Raw genomic sequence first — 20,346 nt, 5'->3', positions numbered from 1 at the left:
AATTGACCATAATAATCCCTATAATTACGTTTATTGGAACTCAAAATGAAATAAAGTCTATTGACAGATTATTAGTTAAATTTTTTGCTGATCGGTTTAGGAAACAACTTGAAGATATATATAATCAAATATTAAATATCCTGTTCAAAATGGAAAGCTCTGACTCATCAAAAACATTGGAGGTTATAACTGAGACTGACACACCTGTGTATTAGTCAATCTTGAGTGACGGAACAATAAAAGACTTATACCCGATTTAAAAATACAAGGCAAAGGTGCACAATTGTTTGGTTGATTATTTTGTGCCTAACCATTGGTTGCCTCCCCAATTCCTGGTTAGGGGCCGGGCTGTTTACCTTTGTTTGATTGGCGGCTGTAGCAGAGATGGCCCGAGGAAGAGGAGTGGCTAATGGGATTCTGTTCCTGCTGACACTCTGTCTGCAAGCCAACACAGGTCAATGTCAAGGTAAGTTTCAAGTTTCAAGGTTTATTGTCAAATGCACTGAACAACACAGTGTCATCCTACACAATGAAATTAAGACATGGTCCCCGACAACTACATAGTGACAGTTAAGGAGAAGAGTACATACAGTGGGGAGAACAAGTATTTGCAGGTATTCGCACTTACAAAGCAAGGAGACGTCTGTAATTGTTATCATAGGTTCTCTTCAACTGTGAGTGACGGAATCGAAAACAAAAATCCAGAAAATCATATGATTGTATGATTTTTAAGTAATTATTTAGCATTTTAACCTAGATATCACTGTGTCCAAAGCATGCACGGATGCATACCTGGTAAATCCACCAGAAATAGTCGCAATATAACAGTAAACAATTTTCTTTTAGGCTTACTATAACGTAGCTCCTGAAGGTTGTAGCCAGCAAAGTCATTGTCCATCCTGAACAAATCCTAATGCACCATTTGTTTGGACTGCGGCGAGACTCAAACACCTCTCCCCTGCATGGCAGGCCGTGTCACTACGCTTTTTAACAAGGGGTAGTCTGTCAGTCAGTCACTCACTCAGTAAGAGACATTTGCTCTTCTAGGCCGGCTGTGCTTACACAGTCTGGCATTAACACCTCCAACAAAAGAACCCAGCTTGGGCCTTGGCGAGGAAAACTGATGAAACAGCTGATTGTTCTCTTTTCAGGCAACAGAGAAATAAATATACCAGAGGAATAAAAAAGGCAAAATCTAGATATTTTCTTAATGCTATGACAGAGTCTGCCGGTGATTCCTCTATAATCTGGAAAAACGCTAACTCACTTAAACGTGGTAACTCCACGTTTTTGATGCCTTTAATAAGCACTTTATCTCTGCTGGTTTTATTTTTTTTATATAAAAATAATAATCCTGACTGGTCTATTTCCTCAGCCCCTCAGACATCGGGGGAAGAAGTTAACAAAAAGACAGTTTTTAATTTCCTAAAATTCACAAATTCTTATCTGCATTATCTGCAATAGATTTTCTACTAAATCGATAGGCGCTGACAATCTGGATCCATATTTATTGAAGTGTGCAAGCTACTTGTATGCAAGTTATACACTGCATGCACAATTATTAGGCAAGTATTACTAAGTGAGGATTCTGGACACGGCACCCCTTCATTCAGGCACTAGCCAGGTGGAAGAAGGGTACTGGTATGAGCCATATATAAGAACTCCCCTGCTTGGCTTGCCAGCAAGGGTCACAAAGCTGCCCAAATAATGACCTGGCCCCCTTCCTCTCCTGACTTAAATCATATTGAGGATTTGTGGGCCCTTCTCAAATGTGAGATTTACAGTCAGGGAAGACAATACACCTCTTTGAACAGCATTTGGGAGGCTGTGGTTGTTGTTTCAGCGAAAGTTGATCGTGAACAGATCAAGAAACTGACAGACTCCTTGGATGGAAGGCTCATGGCAGTTAAGGGTGAGCCTTAAGGGGGGTTATATTTTTGAAAGGACAAAACATTTTAATTCATTGTCATTTTGTGTTATTTATTTGTTACTTTACTTAAAAATTTTTGAATAAACACCTGAGTTGGGAGAAATATTTTTTTAATTAGTTGCCTAACAATTCTGCACACCAATTCTTGCTTAAATAATTTGGCACTCTTATGTATCCCCCTGAGAAAGATCAAAACTCACTTTTCCTTTGTTAAACATTCAGGTTCAATTATATTTCGGATTGACTGAGAGCATTGTGTTTGTTCAACAATAAAATCAATCTTGAGGAATATGATTTGCCTAATAATTGTGCAGGCAGTATTATATACATGCAATGCTACGGCATCCACATTTAAACCGCTTATGATATTTATCATTGTGCACTTTATTATGGGTGCTAGCTACAGAACTCAACACTGTTCAAAAGGTTTATTTGTTCAAAAGGTTTATTTGTCATTAGCAATAACAAGTTATGGCAATGAAATGCCTGGGAAATGTAGTTTATATGAAAGTGTGGGCTGGGCTTGGCTGACCTTGAGACGAGAACGTCATGTTTGTCTATAAGGCACTTCTAGATAAAGTACCTTATTATTTATCATCAGTTTTCAACATTAGAAATATAACTCATGAAATCAGATCTCAAGCCTGGATAACACTTGAGGCCCCTGCAATCTCCACAGAATTGGATATGAATGCCTTTTCCTGTAAGTTATTTCCTTGCTTGTGGAATATTCTGGAGGCAAGAATTAAACTTGGGACTCTAGTCCCACTTGCCCATTTGAAACATTTATTGGAGAATTTTTGTTTCTGTGTTCTTGTGACTGCTTTGGGTAATGCAAGTTCTTGTGCTATCAGGGGAATACCCTCTGCTTAAATGTAACAATCTGCTGTATTCTTTGTGTTAATTGTGATCGTTTTCCTTTAAATGATTTATATTTTTGGTTTTCCCTAAACTGATTTTTATTTTTGTTGACTGTTTTTAATTCTGTGCATTGTCCTTGAGGGATCTGATGTTCGTAATCCTCCAGATTTATATGTCAGGCATGCTCTGATTGTACATGATTTGTATGTAAACCTTGAGAGTATAACGTGTTTTGTATTTTCAGGGGTGTTACATGTATTTGAGTTATATACAGCTCTGGAAAAAATTAAGAGACCATTGCACCTTTTTGTTTGCTTTCCAGTTATGTATACAGCTATAAATATATGTATATGTATGCTTTGAAGACAAGTGCGCTGCATTTATTTAGTACACAAAGTGGACAGCGCAGACCTCGCCAGGCCCAAGATCCACTAGGGAATAACACCAGTGACTAAGGCAATGTACTTTGTAATGTGTTATCTGTGAGCGTCTTGTTTTGTCTGTTCTCTGTGTCTTGTTTGTGTCTAAACTGTCTGTGTAAACGTACACGCCCAGCTGTAAAAGAGACCATGGTCCAAGTCGGTCTTCCCTGTTGAAATAAAGGTTTAATACTAATATTAATGTGACTCCAACCCTTACCCCATATCCAGACATGTCCTTTGTACTCAGGGTGACCAGTCAAAGGTCTTAATGAGGGCAGATATTTCATGTTTTACTATCCTTGTAAGGACTTCTAATTCCATCTGACAAAAAACACCTGTTTAGAGACTAGAAAAAAAATCTATCAACTTAAACTCGTTTCGGTTTTCACAGATGCAGACAATCTGAGGATAGTTCTGGTGGGGAAGACTGGATCAGGGAAGAGTGCAGCAGGAAACACCATCCTGGGGAGGGAGGCGTTTAAATCAGAGCCTTCTCCAGTGTCTGTGACATCACAGAGTGAGAAACAGAGTGGAGATGTGAACGGGAGGAAGATTGATGTCATCGACACCCCAGGACTCTTTGACACAAAAATGTCTCAGGAAAAGATGAAGAGGGAGATTAAGAACGCCATCTATATGTCAGTCCCAGGACCTCATGTGTTCCTCCTGGTGGTCAGACTGGGGAGGTTCACAGAGGAGGAGCAGAACGCTGTGAAGTGGATCCAGGAGAACTTTGGAGAAGAAGCCTCAATGTACACCATTGTGCTGTTTACTTATGCAGATCAACTGAATGGCAAATCTGTTAAGGAATTTCTGAAACAGAGCTCAGATCTTCGTAAGCTTGTCTTCCGCTGTGGGGGCAGATATCACTCTCTTACCAACGAAGGCAGAAAAGACAAGACACAGGCAACTGAGCTGCTTGAGAAGATAAAGGAGATGGTGGAGGAGAATGATGGACAACATTACACCACTGATGTCTATGAAGAGGCTCATAGGAAGATCAGATGTAAGATGTCTTACTGTAAAATGACAGCATAGCCACAGCAGAAGTAAGTCAGAATCAGAATCAGCTTTATTCGCCAGGTATGGGCACATACGAGGAATTTGACTCTGGATTATACAGGCTCATGATGTGCTTACTCATAAAAAAACTTAAACAAAGGACACTTAACAAGAGTCACCGACTGCAATATACAGTACACATAAAAACATGGTTCACCAGTCTGATTTATGATTCACCTGTAATCCTAAATCTGAACTGAAATGCCTGAAACTTAAATTAAAAAAAACACTAGCCCTATTTTGACACTAAACCTAACACCAAATCCCGAATTTGTGGTGAGTGTCCAAAAGCGTCCAAAAGGTTTGTGATGGAAATTCCAATGTATCGACACTCGGAGTAAGGGACACAGAGACAAAATTATCTTTGTACATTATAACCGTTTTATTAACTATTATGCACAGAGACTATTATGAGAGACACGTCAACCGCTTACACACACATAATCGTCTGAGGTGTCTCTAACTCCATACATGAACAATCCATATTTATTACATAGAAAAGGGGTGTGGTAAGATGCTGCCATCGGTCTTGTCACAAGAGTTTACCCAAAGGGCGGGCTGTCCCCCCACCTTATCCTTCTCAACTCCTGAGGAGACACAATGTCTGGATAGTCAACAGAGACACTTAAGGGTTATACAGATTTACGAGTACCCCTCTAATCCACCCGTGCCGGTCAAGGATGTCTCCTATTCAAACACCAGACCCCTCTCGGTATCTTTAACTAATAACTCATTCATACATGTATAGGACGACAAAGAATACATCCTTCTTCTAGGCAGAAATACCTAATAATCCTCTGATATTATACAGACATGTGTGTCCCAATCAAAGTACAGATTTACATAGCAGCCAATAGAAAGACAGACATTTCTCAAATGCACCTTAGTTCAAAATTTCCATAACCGGTTCTAATAAGGGCAAATATTTCATGTTTTACTATCCTTGTGAAGACTTTAAATTCTAAATGTCAAACTAAAAATACACACTCGTTTAGAAAGACTAGAAAAATGTCTATTTACTCAAATTACTGTCTGTTCTCACAGATGCAGAAATGCAGAATGATCTGAGAATAGTTCTACTGGGGAAGACTGGATCAGGGAAGAGTGCAACAGGAAACACCATCCTGGGGAGGAAAGACGCCTTTAAATCAGAGTCTTCTCCAGTGTCTGTGACATCACAGAGTGAGAAACAGAGTGGAGATGTGAACGGAATGAAGATTGATGTCATCGACACCCCAGGACTCTTTGACACAAAAATGTCTCAGGAAGAGATGAAGATGGAGATCAAGAATTCCATCTATATGTCAGTCCCAGGACCTCATGTGTTCCTCCTGGTAATCAGACTGGGGGTGAGGTTCACAGAGGAGGAGCAGAACACTGTGAAGTGGATCCAGGAGAACTTTGGAGAAGAAGCCTCAATGTACACCATCGTGCTGTTTACTCACGCAGATCAACTGAACGGAAAATCTGTTGAGGAATTTCTTAAAAAAAGCCCAGACTTAGAAAGGCTTGTCAACAGCTGTAGGGGCAGATACCACTCTCTTATCAATGATGGGAGAAGAGACAAGACTCAAGTAACAGAGCTGCTGGAGAAGATAAAGGAGATGTTGAAGGGTAATGGGGGACTACATTACACCAGTGATGTCTATGAAGAAGCTCAGAGGGAGATTAAATGTGCAATATCTCACTGTAAATGGAGAGCTCTTGGCAACATAGCCGCAACTGCAGTAGGTCTGTATTTTGCTTCACCAGTGTTGGTGACAGCAGGTGTAGTTGGAGGTGCCAATACACTTGAATGCACTAAGGAGTTTTTTGAATGTTACATTCCCAAAATATATTAGCGTTGCCAGTTTAGCCAGGAACCCCAAGTGGTAATTGGCCAGTGATCCATGTTATTAATAATATCACAGTGATGTAATTGTTGGTAGTAGCGTATAAACGATCATGTGATGGCACTGAGTCTCCCCAGAGGAGCAGAATGTTATGCCAAGACACTGCATGTACAATGCTGTGCATGACTTCTCGAATAAAATAATAAACTAATGTGCCGTTTTCTGTCTTAACCAACCATAATTTCTTATTCTGGGGGTCGTTGTATTTTACTGTAACATCTTTCTCATGTATAGCAGCTTCTATTCTACATGATACATTAAATAAAGAATATCTATGAACGAAATGACAAAATATATTTTCTCGTATCTAAACGTACAGTAATTTGTAGTTGTGAGTCGGTCCGCGGCAGTGGCGTTTTTATATGTAAAAAACTGGTGGGCCACAAACCATTTCAAAATATAAGATTAATTCCAGTAAAGCTACAAAACTCCCTCTTGCTACTGATGTGTTTATTTAACACATCAACAAACAGCGTGTCTCCACAAAACACTTTTAACGACAAACGTTTATGGTTGGTTCTAGCTTTGCAGAAGGAGGGTGTGAGTTAAGGACACAGTCCATGGGAACTGGGTTGACAGCTACACTCAGTCTTAACTCCAAAACTGGCCACATGGAGCTGGGAGTGGTAGGTAGACACAGTATTATGGTTGTAGAGATCCCAGTGCTGGGTTAGTAGTATGAGTACCACACATGGGTTTATATGGGTGGATGGGTCAGTAGGCTACCTGTCATCTGATGTGCTAACAGTGATCCCCAGCAGTGGGCGAGTAGGATATCTTGTTCATTACTGGGGTCATGTTGGTTCAGCTTCAGCTCTCCTCTCTGCCAGACTTACTTCAAAAACACACACACACACCGACACCAGACTGAGTGGTCGACATCCCTTCTCCATGTGCTTGATGCACTTGATAAAACCAAAATAAACTGACCCTATTTGGCAGTACCTCCTCTTTCCCCACCTACATTGACAGGTGCTGTTTTTCCAATATCCTAAGAGAGAAACAGAGAACAAATAGTATGGATTTCTGAATTTCCTCCCAGCTTGAAATAACAGAATACTGAAACCGAGTGCTGTATTGGTTCTCCGTCACCCTGTTCATTGTGGGTTAAGCAATGAATGAATCATACACAGATGTTTTTTGGCAAAGTCTAATCTGGCTTTTCTCTTCTTGAACCTTATGAATGGTTTGCACCTTCTGGTGAACCCTCTGTATTGGAAATAATGAAGGAATAGCCCACACCTGTCCATGAAAAAGCTTTTGAGTCAATTGTCCAATTACTTTGGTCCCTTGAAAAAGGGGGCTACATATTAAAGAGCTGTAATTTCTAAACCAATCCTCCAATTTGGATGTGAATTAAAGCTGAGCGACTGCACTTTAAGCCCATATTCAATATTTAACTGTAACCTGAATATATTTTGGTAAACAGCCAAAATAACAAAACCTGTGTCAGTGTCCAATTATTTCTGGACCTAACTGTATAGTAAAGTCTTTAATCATTTATACATATTATAAACATTTCAAATGAAAGATGTCCTTACATATAATGACTGCGTTTATTAAAGATGCATTCTGGGATATATAGCTTTGTGATAATTTCTAAGTAGAATCACTTTCATACCTCAGTTAGGAATTAAATATTAAACTGGAAAATTAGTATATTGGATGAAAACAGGACACATTGGCAAATACAGCTCCAGGAAAAAATAAAGAGACCACTGCAACTTTTTATTTCCTTTCCAAAAAAGTTGAAAAGGAAGGTTTTGGGTGAGGGACAGAAGCGTTCAATTTGTACTCATACTCATCCTCATCTTCATCAGCTTATCCGGTATTGGGTCGTGGGGGCAGCAGCTCCAGCAGGGGACCCCAAACTTCCCTTTCCCGAGCCACATTTGCCAGCTCTGACTGGGGGATCCCGAGGCGTTCCCAGGCCAGTGTCGAAATATAATCTCTCCACCTGGTCCTGGGCCTACCAGGAGGTCTCCTCTCAGCTGGACGTGCCTGGAACACCTCCTTAGGGAGACGCCCTGGGGGCATCCTTACCTGATGCCCGAACCACCTCAACTGGCTCCTTTCGATGCAAGGTTCAATTTGTAGTGGTCTCTCAATTTTAACCATTCGGTTCCTCACTCAAAACCTTCCTTTTCAAATTTTCCGGTGCTGTACATTACACATTCTTCTGGGACTCCTTTTTAGTGCCACACTTTCAACAAGTTGCCAAAAATCACAGAATGCATTTTTCAATGAAAGACACCAATACACAAACATTTGTCAAACACAAAACATTTAAACAAGCAGTATGTTATTTTCTAAAAACCATAGATGAAAGGTGTTGGCACCCTTATATTCAGAAATCCAGCAGGCATCTGTCCCTGTAGGCTAAGAGTTGAATAGACCTACACTAGCACTTAGCATGATTAAGAATCCTGATGACAGCATGCAAATGGTGCCAGTTATTGTGTCATATCATTAGGCACGTCTTTACATTATTTTGTGTGGAAGTGGGCAAGCTCATAAATAACACAATACTTATGGGGTTCCACTTCACTAGGTACTTGATAACACAGTGCTTATGGGGTTCCACTTTGCTAAGAACTTGATAACACAGTGCTTATGGGTTTCCACTTCAATTGGTACTTGATGACAGTGCTTATGGGGTTCCACTTCCATAGGTACTTGATAACAGAGCTTATGGGGTTCCACTTCAATGGGTACTTGATAATAGTGCTTATGGGATTCCACTTCAATAGGTACTTGATAACAGAGCTTATGGGGTTCCACTTCAATAGGTACTTGATAATAGTGCTTATGGGATTCCACCTTAATAGGTACTTGCTAACAGAGCTGCATCGAAGAAGACTCTCTTGAAGGTGCCCACCGAAGGGTCAAATTAAGGGACGAGGGAGGAGTGGAGGACAGAGGAGTTAATTTAGGATTTTCTGTTAACCTCTGTGACTCCCTCGGCTGAGAGAATCTGAAACCAACTTGTGTGATGACACCTCATTAAACAAATGTCCTTTTTAAAATTGTTGTGCAAATACTATATATTACCTGTCGACCAAATTCACCCCAATAAAAGACTCAGCTCTGAAATATCACAGATTCCCAGGTCAGTATATTAGATTTTTATCATTTACAGACAAAGTCTAAATTCTGACTGTTAAAACCATACTTACAATTGACAAGCTATCTTTCAAAAGCACAAAACAATTTGAGGTTAACATTTGAGGAAAGTTCCTACTGTGAGAGATTCATTGGGAGGGTTCCAAATGGCTCCCTGCTCACTTCATGACACCAGACACATGACCAGAAGTAGTTACTATGAAGGAAATAGGGCGCCATTTTGGATCTATCCCACATGTGCCGATGTCTTTCAGTCATCCGTCTTTAGATCCTAATCTTATTGTTGATGACAGGCACATGGAATGTTAGCTTCGTTTTGAAGCCACGATGAACATGTTGTCCTTATGAAATGGAATGATGACGAACAAGTTCAAAAAGTAAAAGGGAAAATGCAAGTAAATACCTTATTTGATGATAGGCTAATAACATGTAATGTAGTGCAGGGAATTTATTTCTGCGAAAGCACGATATTACTACAAAAAATAATAGTTACAAAAACAGTCCTATAAAACCGCACTAAGATCGGGACTCGATCCCAGGTCCGTTATGGAGCAGTGCATCATAAAGCCATCAAAGTGCTTTGGCAATTGGCCCAGTCTTTTAAACATACATCGGTTTTTGTTTGGGCGTAACAGACACAACAGTTCATGACATCAGATCATTTCATTTTGGTATGAGTTTGGGTGAGGAGGCGAGCTGCTTTGACACTACAGGTGTCTGACCTCCAACCGACAGCAGCAGACGGACAGAAAAGTATGATAAATCCCACCAGCAGATATGCCTTCTCATGCTGGCTGAAGCCTTTGCCAAACCATTGCCACATAGACAGCTAATCAGACACGGTCTACAGTGGTAACCATATAATGTTTTTATGGCAACATGTATGCTTAGCTACTGAAAAGCAGTTATCGATTTGACATGCAAAAGTTCTCTAATCTTACAGGTAAAAATAATCACACGCAAATGTAGGCTATTACTTAATCTGGTCAATACCAAATTACTCCTCTGCTTCCATTAAGTAGCTAAATACACTGTAATCTGGGCTTCAGGGTTATAACAAGAATGCTTGAAACTATGTAGACACAGACAGGGCAATAAGTGCAGGGGTGATGAAGGGTTAACACGTGAGACTGTTAAAAGATGCAATCACATTAAAGATCTCTCATTGGCTATCCTAGCCACAGATGAAACGGAACAAGGAATGCACAATGCAGTACATTGATTCAGCTCTCAGTCAAGATACCCGACAACATCTTCAGTCGAGGTGAGTAACATCTTCAGTCAAGGTGAGTAACATCTTCAGTCGAGGTAAGTAACTAGCTCGTTATTGATAATTATATCATGTACAACAATGTACCCAACATTAATTTAAACAAATATTATTGACATGTATGCGTGAAGTTGTTTAATATATAAATATATATATATATATATATATATATATATATATATAAAAAAACATTTAAAATGTTTTACTCAATTTTATATATTTATACATAATTTAAACAAATATCACTTAAATTCAATCATTATCACTAAGAATCAATCATTTTAAGGGAACATTAATATTGCGTTGGGAAACATTGATTCTTTTTTTTTTTTTATTATTTTTTTGATTATTCAACGCCATATACAATACATAACTACTTAGTAAAGCCACCTTTCGCCACAATAACTGCGTTAGAGGCAACATGTAAGAACTTCACTTTGCCACTAGCATAAATCCAAGCATAAATGACCATAAGACAACTGCACTTAATGCATCTTGCAGTATAGCCTCTGTACATTGGATTCAGAAGCTATTCAGACCCCTTAATTATTCTGACATTTTGTTAAAGCCCTATTCTAATAAGGATTAAATATGCTGGTGAATGTTGCTGGCGGTGGCTGACACGTTCACGCCAACCTCCTTCAGAAATGATGAAAGTCAGGAACACACCTGACTGAGCAGGAACACCTGGCAATCCAGTCAACCCAATACTGGTAAATAAGGTGCTACATATCATTTAGTGTTGCTATTTCTAAGTGGTGAAACCAATATATACAGACATGGCTTCAAAATGCAGAGATAACGTTAGAGTAACGTTAGAGTATCAATGTTAGAGTAAGTAATGTTAGAGTATCAACCTCTGGACGTTCGAGCCAGTTAAACAGAGGGGTGTTTTGGTAAGGGATGGTGGATGGGCGGTAACATCTCCAATGGTCGCATGTTAAAATCCAACCAGAGGCAGATTTATTCTAACCATAACTCAAATCTTAACCCCAGTATTGTGATATCTAACGTTAACCAAACATTTTTCGTTTTATAGACTTAACCCAAACCTTAACCTCAGTACTGTAATACCTAACATAAATACCAATAATTAAAACCAATAATAATAATTAAAACCAATAATTTGTAACATATCACACATTTGTTTAAATTCATTATATATGAGATGTTTAATTGCATTCATAATATATGATACATTTTACCAGTTAAGTATTAGATTTTGTAAAATTATTTTACGTTTTGGTACGTTTGTGAAATATTAAAATTTTTGGTAGCCCATTGTAATGTCGCATAACATAACATATCTAACATATCATAACATATATAACAATAAAGGGTGTCACACATTTATGTCTAATATTTGACATTTTCCCGAGACCACGTTGAGGAGATTGGTTGGTACAGTAGACTAAGCCATTTAAACTAGTGCCTAAAGTGGTGTCCCATTGGCTAATGAAGGCCAAGTTTGACAGACCGTCTCACCAGTCATTTCATGAATTTATGCCAAAGTGTCTGGCAACAAGATTACATCTCAATATAAGATTCCACATTAGTAGTTGTTTAGTCATTTGGTTGAGCCGCACCCAATCACAATCGCCTGAGAATGCCAACAATGCATGTTACATAAAAGCTTGACTGGAAAATGAAATGAAACAAAAAGTGCTGTAACAAGAAGAAGATTGACAGCACATTCTTTTTTCAAATGTGTTTTTTTATTTTTTTATTTAAATGAATAAATATTTTCCTGACTTAAACCATGTTTATATTATTTAAAATCACAGTCTGGAATTATAACAATATATATTTTTTCAAATGTAATTATATTCCATCAAACTGGAAAAAAATGTTTAGTACGGTGCTCAAGAAAATGAGACTATTGCCCTTGAACCATCCCATAAACATCTCCTGAATGTTGTCAGTCAGGGTGAATTTAGCTGTTGCTAATAATGATACACGCTATATTTTGTGATTAACAGAAGCACTACCACAGCCTGATGTTCTGAGGTGATTTCTGGTGAGGAGGATGGGAGCAGGGAAGAGTGTAAAAGGTAACAACCATCACAACCAGTGTGGAAAACTACATGGAAATGTGGATGAGAGGAAGAATGGTCTCACTGACAGTTAAACAGAAGTTTAAGATGTCGAGCAACAGTCAAGAGGTTGAGGGATGATAACCTGAACACCCTGTTAAGGGAGATAGCATGGTTAGGAGAACTTAACAGCACGTATAGCAATCTATTGTATGTTTGGGCAATAACTGTATGGCGGTATGGCCCTTATATGGCCCAAAATAGGACTCATTGTTTATGTTATTTATTTTCTGCATTCACTTTTGCTCAATTTCACGATTGGTTCCAAGACATTTTGAGTTGACTGTAATTAGCAGTAAACCCATGGTCTGATATACCACAGCTTCCAGCCAACGAGCATTCAGAGCTTGAACTACCTTGTCAATGAAAATAAAAATGATACTTCTTTTAATGACTGCAGCAGAACGTTCGCATGAGCTGAAAGATGAGAAGAAAAAAGAGAAATCTGATTCCAGTGAGTATGACTTGAATAAAAGATTTTCAAATAACAAATACGCCTCGTTAGACGTGGGCTATGAATCAACGATTCCATGATTCCTTTGCAGCCTCCACTTGCAGCTACCAAGACCGCTATTCACGCCGCAGTCGGTTTTCACCCACTGATCAAATGACCGTTCAGGAGTCACCGAGTCACAACCCAGCAGAGGCCAACGATTCAGGTTAGATAGCAGCTTGATTAGACGGTGTAATGAAACCACAAAAGGACTTCCCAAACCAATACAAAGCACATCTACCGTAAATGTAAATGTTACTTTACAATTACAATGTAATTTACATTACCTACAGCAAGTCTACATTCTGTGAAATCTACCTTTAACTTATTCAAATGTTTTGTCATTGTCCCAGTCTCATGCTATCATTTTTGGGAAATTCTTTCCCTGCATGCCACACTACACATTTTTAAGGAAACTTTTTAAATGATGGTGAAGTTAAAAGGTATAATAAGGTGGCATGATTTGTGTGGCGACATACGTCTCACCCATAGTCGGCCAGCAGGATTACGGAAATGTTTTTTTCCGTGCTAAACGACAAATCTTATTAGGTCCAAGCATGTACTGAAAGGCAAGTGAAATTGTAAAAATAAATGTTGTCATTTTTTGTTTCATTTCTCAAATCCTCCATGTCATAGCTACTGACCTTTGCTAGACCCAATTTTGTGTGTAGTCACGGTTGTCCTTTTTCAATGTTCACATCAGCAGATACAGTGTATCGTACAAGATGCCAACATTATCTAAAAACTCTCTAGGGGCAGTGCTTCCTTCTCTGGTCCCGCCCCCGAAAGGCCTTCTGAACAACTTACTTCCTTCTCTGGTCCCATCCAAGGAAGCAGGCTTTCTGAACATCCTAGTTCTTGTTAGTGTGTTTTCATCCTTGTCAGATGGCTAGCTAGCTAGGTTCTCCTTTCTCTTGATATCCCGGGGAAACACATTGACTGACCGAATAAAGAATGCATATACAATCAGCATTATGACCACAAGTTAAAGGTGGCAAATAAATTAATTCAATAGATCTGTGCTTTTCTTATTGCATAACAACCAGTGGCTATTGGAAATCACTATTTGTTTTTTTTGACTAACTTTTTAAGATGCAATAACAGTTGAGATCTGTGTCTAGCAATCTTTATGTAAAATGCATAGTTTTTATATACGGCTACAGTTGTTCTGTCTGCCCGCTTAACCATGCTTGATTGATAGGGTTCTGTCTGTTTAACAATGCTTGATAGATATGGATCTGACTTTCTGACAATGCTTGATAGATAGGATCTCTCTGTCTGTCAACTGTCTATTAAACATGAGCAGACATGATTTTAATTGTCTTGAAACAGCTTAAACAAACACAAATGTGGATACTTTGCTGTTATTCTGGCTAATGAACATTTATCAGAGCTAGCAGAATCACCGGACTTAGTAGAAATTTTAGAAGCATTACCAAAATGAAATGATCACTAGAAACACATGTACGCATGTGTTAATCTTGGGTGTTTTGTTTTTAAAACTGCTGTGTGTTGACCACAAAGGTATAGCCTACACAAAATGTACAAAACGCCTGTGTTCGGGGGAAACAGTTGCTTATGTAGTCCGCTAGGCTAATGGTGAACCAGTAAGTCCGTGGAGAAGAATGACAGGCAAATCAAATGTTGTGTGATTATGATTCTCAGTTTGGTTGCTTGAAAAAGGCAGCTATAAAAAAAAAACTTAACTGAATAAAATAAGAATAGTAAATGAATAGTGACTAATAATGTGGGATTCCAATGTTATACCCCCAAAACACATATTATTATTATTATTTGTATTTTTTAGGGTGGGGGTGTCTGTATGATATTTGCTTCATTGTGTGTTGGACAGATTCTGGAAGGCGCTCTGATTTAAGGATTGTTCTTCTGGGTAGAACTGGATCAGGGAAGAGCGCAACAGGAAACACCATCCTGGGGAGAGAAGCCTTTAAATCAGAACTTTCCCCGCAGTCTGTGACCTCACACTGTATGAAACAGAGAGGAATTGTGGCTGGAAGGAAGATCGATGTGATTGACACACCTGGTCTCTTTGAGACGTCAACGGCCGTGAAAAATCTGAAAACAGAAATTGTTAAGTGTATTGAATGCTCAACACCAGGACCTCATGCGTTCCTCCTGGTGATCAGACTGGGGAGGTTCACGGAGGAGGAGCAGAACGCTGTGAAGTGGATCCAGGAGAACTTTGGCGAAGAAGCCTTGAGGTACACCATAGTGCTGTTTACTGGTGAAGATCAGTTAAACGGTAAACCTGTCAAGGACTTTTGGCAAGAAAGCCATGAGCTTCATAAGCTTGTCAACATCTGTGAAGGCCGATATCACTCTGTTAACAACCAGAAGAAAATCCGCACTCAGATCCCAGTGTTGATGAAGAAGATAGAGGAGATGGTGAAGAGGAACGGAGGTGGATACTACACTCACAAGATGTACCAGCAAGCACAGAGATGGCTGAAAACTCCTCTAATCATCAAGAAGATTTATATATTTTTTTCAGCTCCAACTCGATGTCTGGAACAGGTATATAGTATTAGCGACAATGTGAAGGAATGGTTTCTGTATAAACGTCAGAAAGTGCTGGAAAAGGCTGTCCAGGGTGTCATTGGAGTAGCGGTGTTTGTGATAATGTGGCAGGCAGTTGATGCGCCTGACTGGGAAGCAGCATTACGGGCCGTGACTAGAAGAATAGCACTTCTATGTGTAGGTCAAGTTCTCTATGCAGCCTATCGTTGGTGGACAGGAAAGAAACAAAGTACAGAAATTGTCAAAAAATGGCCAGGGAGACGTCACTGACAGGAAAGGCCAAATGACTATCAGTGTTGGGGAGTTGTCATCAAACTGGATTTTGCAGTAACCCGGTGGTAGGAAGTCATTTCTGCTGTTTTATGGCATCAAACCTATTAAATTCTCATTTGAACTAGCATTCTTTTAATACCTACTTTTTCAGGACAGTAGGAAGATGGCATTGAGATACATACAGTGGGAGACAGAGTGCAAGGTCTCAGACAGTTGGCTGAGCTGGGTCCTGAACCCTCATCAGGTTCTGTCAGCTTCTTTGTATTTAGGATGAGTATCTGTATACACTGTTGTAAAAACAGGTACCTATACGCTGTTGTAAAAACGGGTATCTGTATACACTGTTGTAAAAATGGATACCTATAGCTGTTGTAAAAACGGGTATCTGTATACGCTATTGTAAAAACGGTACCTATACACTGTTGTAAAAACGGGTACCTGTATACACTGTTGTAAAAACGGGTACCTATACGCTGTTGTAAAAACGGTTATCTGTATACACTGTTGTAAAAACGGGTACCTATAAGCTGTTGTAAAAATGGGTACCTGTATACGCTATTGTAAAAAGTGGAATCTATACACTATTGTAAAAACAGGTATGTGTATATGTTGTTGTAAAAACTAATATCTGTTAATGCTGTTTTAAAAAATAGCAGCTGTAAACACTATTGTATCAACTAGTATCTATACACTGTTTTAAACATGCTTTTTAAATAAATGTGATTAATTAATTATGAGCATTTCATTTGAATCCTTCATAAAAAAACTGTGTTAAACATGTCCTTCCCACTTACCTGGTCCAAGCAGTAACATTTCAGAAAGACAAGACACATTACCCCAGTTCAGCCATAATCCTGCTTGGTTTTCTAAATTGTCATGTGGCTTATTTAAACCTGTTTTCTTGACCATGTTACTCACATTATTATTTTTTTTTACTTTAAATCAAGTCAAGAGAACAAGCACAGCCACTTCTGGTATTCCATTAGCCAATTGACTTGCTGCTGTATGTTTTAGTACCCCAACTATCAATCACAGAGAAATAAAAATAGCCATGAAGCTATTTTCCAGCTTATAGACACTTGTCAGCAGAGACATATTTTGTTGTTAATACATTTCAGTTAGTATTATAATGTATTACTTAAAGACAATTTTTCAATCGTGTGTTGCCACAGACTCAGTCAAGCCCTGTGACCTGAGGATAGTTCTGGTGGGGAAAACTGGAGCAGGGAAGAGTGCAACAGGAAACACCATCCTGGGGAGGAAAGACGCCTTTAAAGCAGAGTTGTCTCCTGTGTCCGTCACTGCAGAAACAAGGAAGCAGAGTGCAGAGGTGGATGGGAAGATGATTCATGTGATTGACACCCCGGGACTCTTTGACACCACAATGTCTCGGGAACAGATGGAGATGGAGATCGTCAGGTGTATAAAAGAGACCGTCCCAGGACCCCATGTGTTCCTGCTGGTGATCAAACTGACGAGGTTCACAGAGGAGGAGAGGAACGCTGTGAAGTGGATCCAGAAGAACTTTGGAGAAGAAGCCTCTAAGTACACCATGGTGCTGTTTACTGGAAAAGATCAGCTGGGCAGGAACACCATTGAGGAGTTTGTGATGAAGAGTGAAGCGCTCAAGGACATCATACAGAACTGTGGCAATAGATATCATTCTTTTAATAATGCTACTTTAAAGGACCGTACTCAGGTCAGAGACTTGCTGGAGACGATGGAGGAGATGGTGGAAGGGAATGAAGAGAAATACTACACCAACGAGATGTTCCTGAGGGCCCAAGAGATTCTGGAATGGGAAAATAATGCACTTGTAAAGTTTGTCAAATCCTTACCTAAACCGGTTCGCATAATGACCCAACCAGTCTGGGCCACGGCATTTCTAATACATCAGAGAGGTAAAACAATTAGCATTTATAAAAAAATCAAAGAGTTGATGTTGGGAACAGATACCATTGTGGAGGATATCAGAGGACCCACAGACCCATCAGACACAGAAAATGTTGTGACAGATTCAGAACCCAATACAGCCTCAAATGGTTCTGTATCAACACCAGCTGGCACAGAATCAGACCCAGGAGCTTCTATCCCCTCCTCCCCTAGACCCGCATTCCATAAGCCAGGCGCCACCATTGTCATCTACGTTCCAGAAATTACAAATCTATCAGTTTATCTGGCAGTGGGAGCTGTTCTAGTGTGCATATTTGCAGTGTACCTGTACACAGGTCTGCCTAGGATGAGATGAAATTACAGGAAGTGATGAGGTGAAGCGGAGAATTCCTCCAGATTACTGAAGTTGATTAAGTGCTCCCTTAATATGATTTTTCAACCATTTTGCCGTACATTGAAATAAAAATGTAAAACGTTGCAATGTCGAAAGTTAGAAATTGCATTTCTATTTAGACATGACTGTGTGTGTTATACTCAATATTATACAGCCAGCCTGTGCATTAATAGATTGCACTTGGATATCAGTTGGAGTGAGTGGTTTAACTGTAGCAATTATGCTGACACTATTTGAAGCCTGGTTCCTCTCTAGGTTTCTTCCTTTGTTCCTCCATTTCTAGATAGTGATCACTAGCCACTTTGTTTTATGTCTCTGCCTCACTAGTTATTTTGGGTTTTGTTTGATTATCTGTAAAGACCTTAGTGAGAAATACTGACTCAAAGACGGCTTTACAAAAATGTGACTAATTGAAATATGAACATTTTATCACTTATAAATGAATGAACAGACTGTGGCTAAGTAGAATGCATATGGTGATCCTTTTCATTTTATAAAGATCTTTTTTCATGTGACTGTAAGAACAATATCATTTTAAAACTCTCTTTGCACGAACTACATGAAAATAGATGTGTTTATCCATTTACAGAGTTAAACTGTGGAACACCTTGGACTATGAGTTAATGTGTTGCAAAAGTGTTTGTAAATTTAAGAATTTGTATAAGAAAAAAATACAGGAATGTTACAAGAAAAATGATGACTAACACACTTAAAAAGTAAGTGAAAAGATAGGTATTATTGTAAGTTACAGAAAATGTTTGGTGCTTGGGGTGAGGTTTGGGTTTGGTTTATTCATAAAGTAGTTGTTCTTTTTGTTTTATTTTGTTTAATATGTGCACAAATAAGTGACAAGAATTATAAGATTTTCTTCTTTCTGTTCTTTCTTTTTGTTGTTGTTTTCTTTTCTTCGTTCATGCAGCGCGTGTGAATGCGCATGTTTATGAATGAATTAATGGATAAGCATAAACATTTGTATGTTTGTATGTATGATTTTTGTGCAATGAAAAAAATAAATAAACATCACTCCAACACTGGCTTCCTGTCAAGTTCCGCATCAATTACAAATGATTATTCATTATGTACAAGGCATTGTAACTGATGTGTAATAAATCACTTCCAACAACTGTCGTTGTTCTTGGTTTTGTCCCCATTATGTCCGCTGGCTCCCTCTAGTGGTGACATTGAACACAACACCAGACAACAGTTCAGTGTCTGTTTCTAGACTATAAAATCCCACTTGGCCATTCTCTGTGCAGCTCACGGCAATTGCAAGTCAGGCGTTCTAGTCCAACATCAGTGCCTGATCTGCTCTTTAGGCTGAATGGGCACAAATGTCCAAAGAGACACAATCTTGTGGAAAGCCTTCCCAGTGGAGGCTGTTATAGCTGCAAGGAGGGGAAACACTGAACTTTACACAGAACAATGTGGACCTCCCAAGTCTACTCTGACCCTGTACAGTAAAGCATGTAGACCTGCCCAGTCTACTCTGACCCTGTACAGTAAAGCATGTAGACCTCCCCAGTCTACTCTGACCCTGTACAGTAAAGCATGTCGACCTCCCCAGTCTACTCTGACCCTATACAGTGAAGCATGTAGACCTCCCCAGTCTACTCTGGGCCTGTACAATAAAGCATGTAGACCTCCCCAGTCTACACAGGGCCTGTTCAGCAAAGCATTTACTCCTCCCCAGTCTACTTTGGGCCTGTACAGTAAAGCATGTAGACCTTCCCAGTCTACTCTGAGCCGGTACAGTAAAGCATGTGGACCTCCCCTGTCTAATTCTGGCCTGTACAGCATACTGCATTTAAACCAGTAGGTGTGGTTGTTATTTCTGCTCTTTCCTTAGAATCACTTTCACTTCCATTTCATAAACTCTCCCCTTGATGCGATCCATCATTACACATAACTGTGGTGTGTCAAAACCAATATCCCAAATCAATCTGATTTGAAGAAATCTGATTAAACCTCGTGTGATTGTACCAATAAACCCAGTGTCATGACTAACACCATTGAAACCTATGTTTCGAAAGACACCCGAGCATTGCCGAATCTCTCCGGTTGCATCCTCTGGCGGTGTGCCACAACCTCTTTGGCGAGCCGTC

The 20,346-nt window shown here is 39.4% G+C and overlaps 2 protein-coding genes across 17 annotated transcripts in view; both read left to right on the top strand.

Annotated features, from left to right (window-relative positions):
* LOC105009423 (GTPase IMAP family member 8-like) overlaps positions 1 to 6,318 on the top strand; it is a 29,196-nt gene extending 22,878 nt beyond the window's left edge. For 11 of the 12 annotated variants that reach the window (XM_034294134.1, XM_034294136.1, XM_034294133.1 and 8 more), the window contains 3 exons: positions 341 to 466; positions 3,605 to 4,219; positions 5,320 to 6,318. In XM_034294134.1, coding sequence (XP_034150025.1) covers positions 385 to 466; positions 3,605 to 4,219; positions 5,320 to 6,116 — 1,494 coding nt within the window. In that variant the 5' untranslated portion in view covers positions 341 to 384 and the 3' untranslated portion in view covers positions 6,117 to 6,318. Of the gene's footprint in view, positions 1 to 335; positions 467 to 3,604; positions 4,220 to 5,319 lie in introns of all 12 variants that reach the window. The other variant, XM_034294135.1, reaches the window with a different exon arrangement.
* LOC105009424 (GTPase IMAP family member 9) lies at positions 391 to 19,691 on the top strand. 5 transcript variants are annotated; one of them, XM_034294148.1, is made up of 6 exons: positions 391 to 466; positions 10,469 to 10,554; positions 12,540 to 12,611; positions 13,054 to 13,107; positions 13,199 to 13,312; positions 17,130 to 19,691. In XM_034294148.1, exons 3-6 carry the CDS (start codon positions 12,587 to 12,589, stop codon positions 18,203 to 18,205), a joined length of 1,269 nt encoding a protein of 422 aa, XP_034150039.1. In that variant the 5' UTR covers positions 391 to 466; positions 10,469 to 10,554; positions 12,540 to 12,586; the 3' UTR covers positions 18,206 to 19,691. The 5 variants fall into 5 exon arrangements, with proteins under 5 accessions (XP_034150039.1, XP_034150040.1, XP_034150037.1 ...); XM_034294149.1 differs by having other exon boundaries at positions 10,469 to 10,576; positions 13,057 to 13,107; XM_034294146.1 differs by having other exon boundaries at positions 10,469 to 10,576.
* Positions 19,692 to 20,346: the final 655 nt, after the last annotated feature.

This window comes from Esox lucius, chromosome 9 (genome assembly GCF_011004845.1).
Source record: "Esox lucius isolate fEsoLuc1 chromosome 9, fEsoLuc1.pri, whole genome shotgun sequence".
Classification (NCBI taxonomy): Eukaryota; Metazoa; Chordata; class Actinopteri; order Esociformes; family Esocidae; genus Esox; species Esox lucius.
The sequence above is the reverse complement of the archived record's forward strand: the minus strand, read 5'-3'. Positions and strand labels throughout refer to the sequence as shown.